Source organism: Aptenodytes forsteri, unplaced genomic scaffold, assembly GCF_000699145.1.
Source record: "Aptenodytes forsteri isolate BGI_AS27 unplaced genomic scaffold, ASM69914v1 Scaffold50, whole genome shotgun sequence".
Taxonomy (NCBI): domain Eukaryota; kingdom Metazoa; phylum Chordata; class Aves; order Sphenisciformes; family Spheniscidae; genus Aptenodytes; species Aptenodytes forsteri.
The window spans coordinates 1,100,920-1,101,464 of NW_008795126.1; the positions used below are offsets into that span (position 1 = coordinate 1,100,920).

The 545-nt window shown below is 69.7% G+C and overlaps 1 protein-coding gene across 1 annotated transcript in view; it reads left to right on the top strand.

The window, feature by feature from the left end:
* GSE1 (Gse1 coiled-coil protein) overlaps positions 1–545 on the top strand; it is a 41,957-nt gene that overhangs the window by 37,806 nt on the left and 3,606 nt on the right. Inside the window, 1 exon segment of the mRNA XM_019471526.1 lies at positions 60–160. Within this exon segment, the coding sequence (XP_019327071.1) occupies positions 60–160 (101 nt within the window).

Sequence of the window (545 nt, forward strand, 5' to 3'; positions counted from 1 at the left end):
AGGGGGTGGGAGGAGCCCGCGCCCCCCCCCCCCCCCCCGGTCTCCTTTGGGCCTTGCAGAACAAAACCTGGAGCGCCAAGTGCTGCAGACCCAGTGCCGGCGGCTGGAGGCCCAGCACTACAGCCTGAGCCTGACGGCAGAGCAGCTTTCGCACAGCATGGCGGGGGGGGGGGGGGGGGGGCGGCACCCGGCCTCTGCGAGGCACCCGACCTCCTGGACACCCGGCCTCTGCAAGGCACCCAGTCCTCCCGTAGAGGCACCCATCCGCCTGCAGTGCCCCCATCTTCTGCAGTGCCATGTCCCCTGCAGTGCTGTGTCCCCTGCAGTGCCCGTCCCCTGCAGTGCCATGTCCCCTGCAGTGTCATGTCCCCTGCAGTGCACCCATCTTCTGCAGTGCCCTGTCCCCTGCAGTGCCCTGTCCCCTGCAGTGCCCTGTCCCCTGCAGCCCCCAACCTCCTGCCGTGCCCGTCCCCTGCAGTGCCATATCCCCTGCAGTGCCCCGTCCCCTGCACTGCCCACAGTCCCCAGCCTCTGCAGTCTGCAGT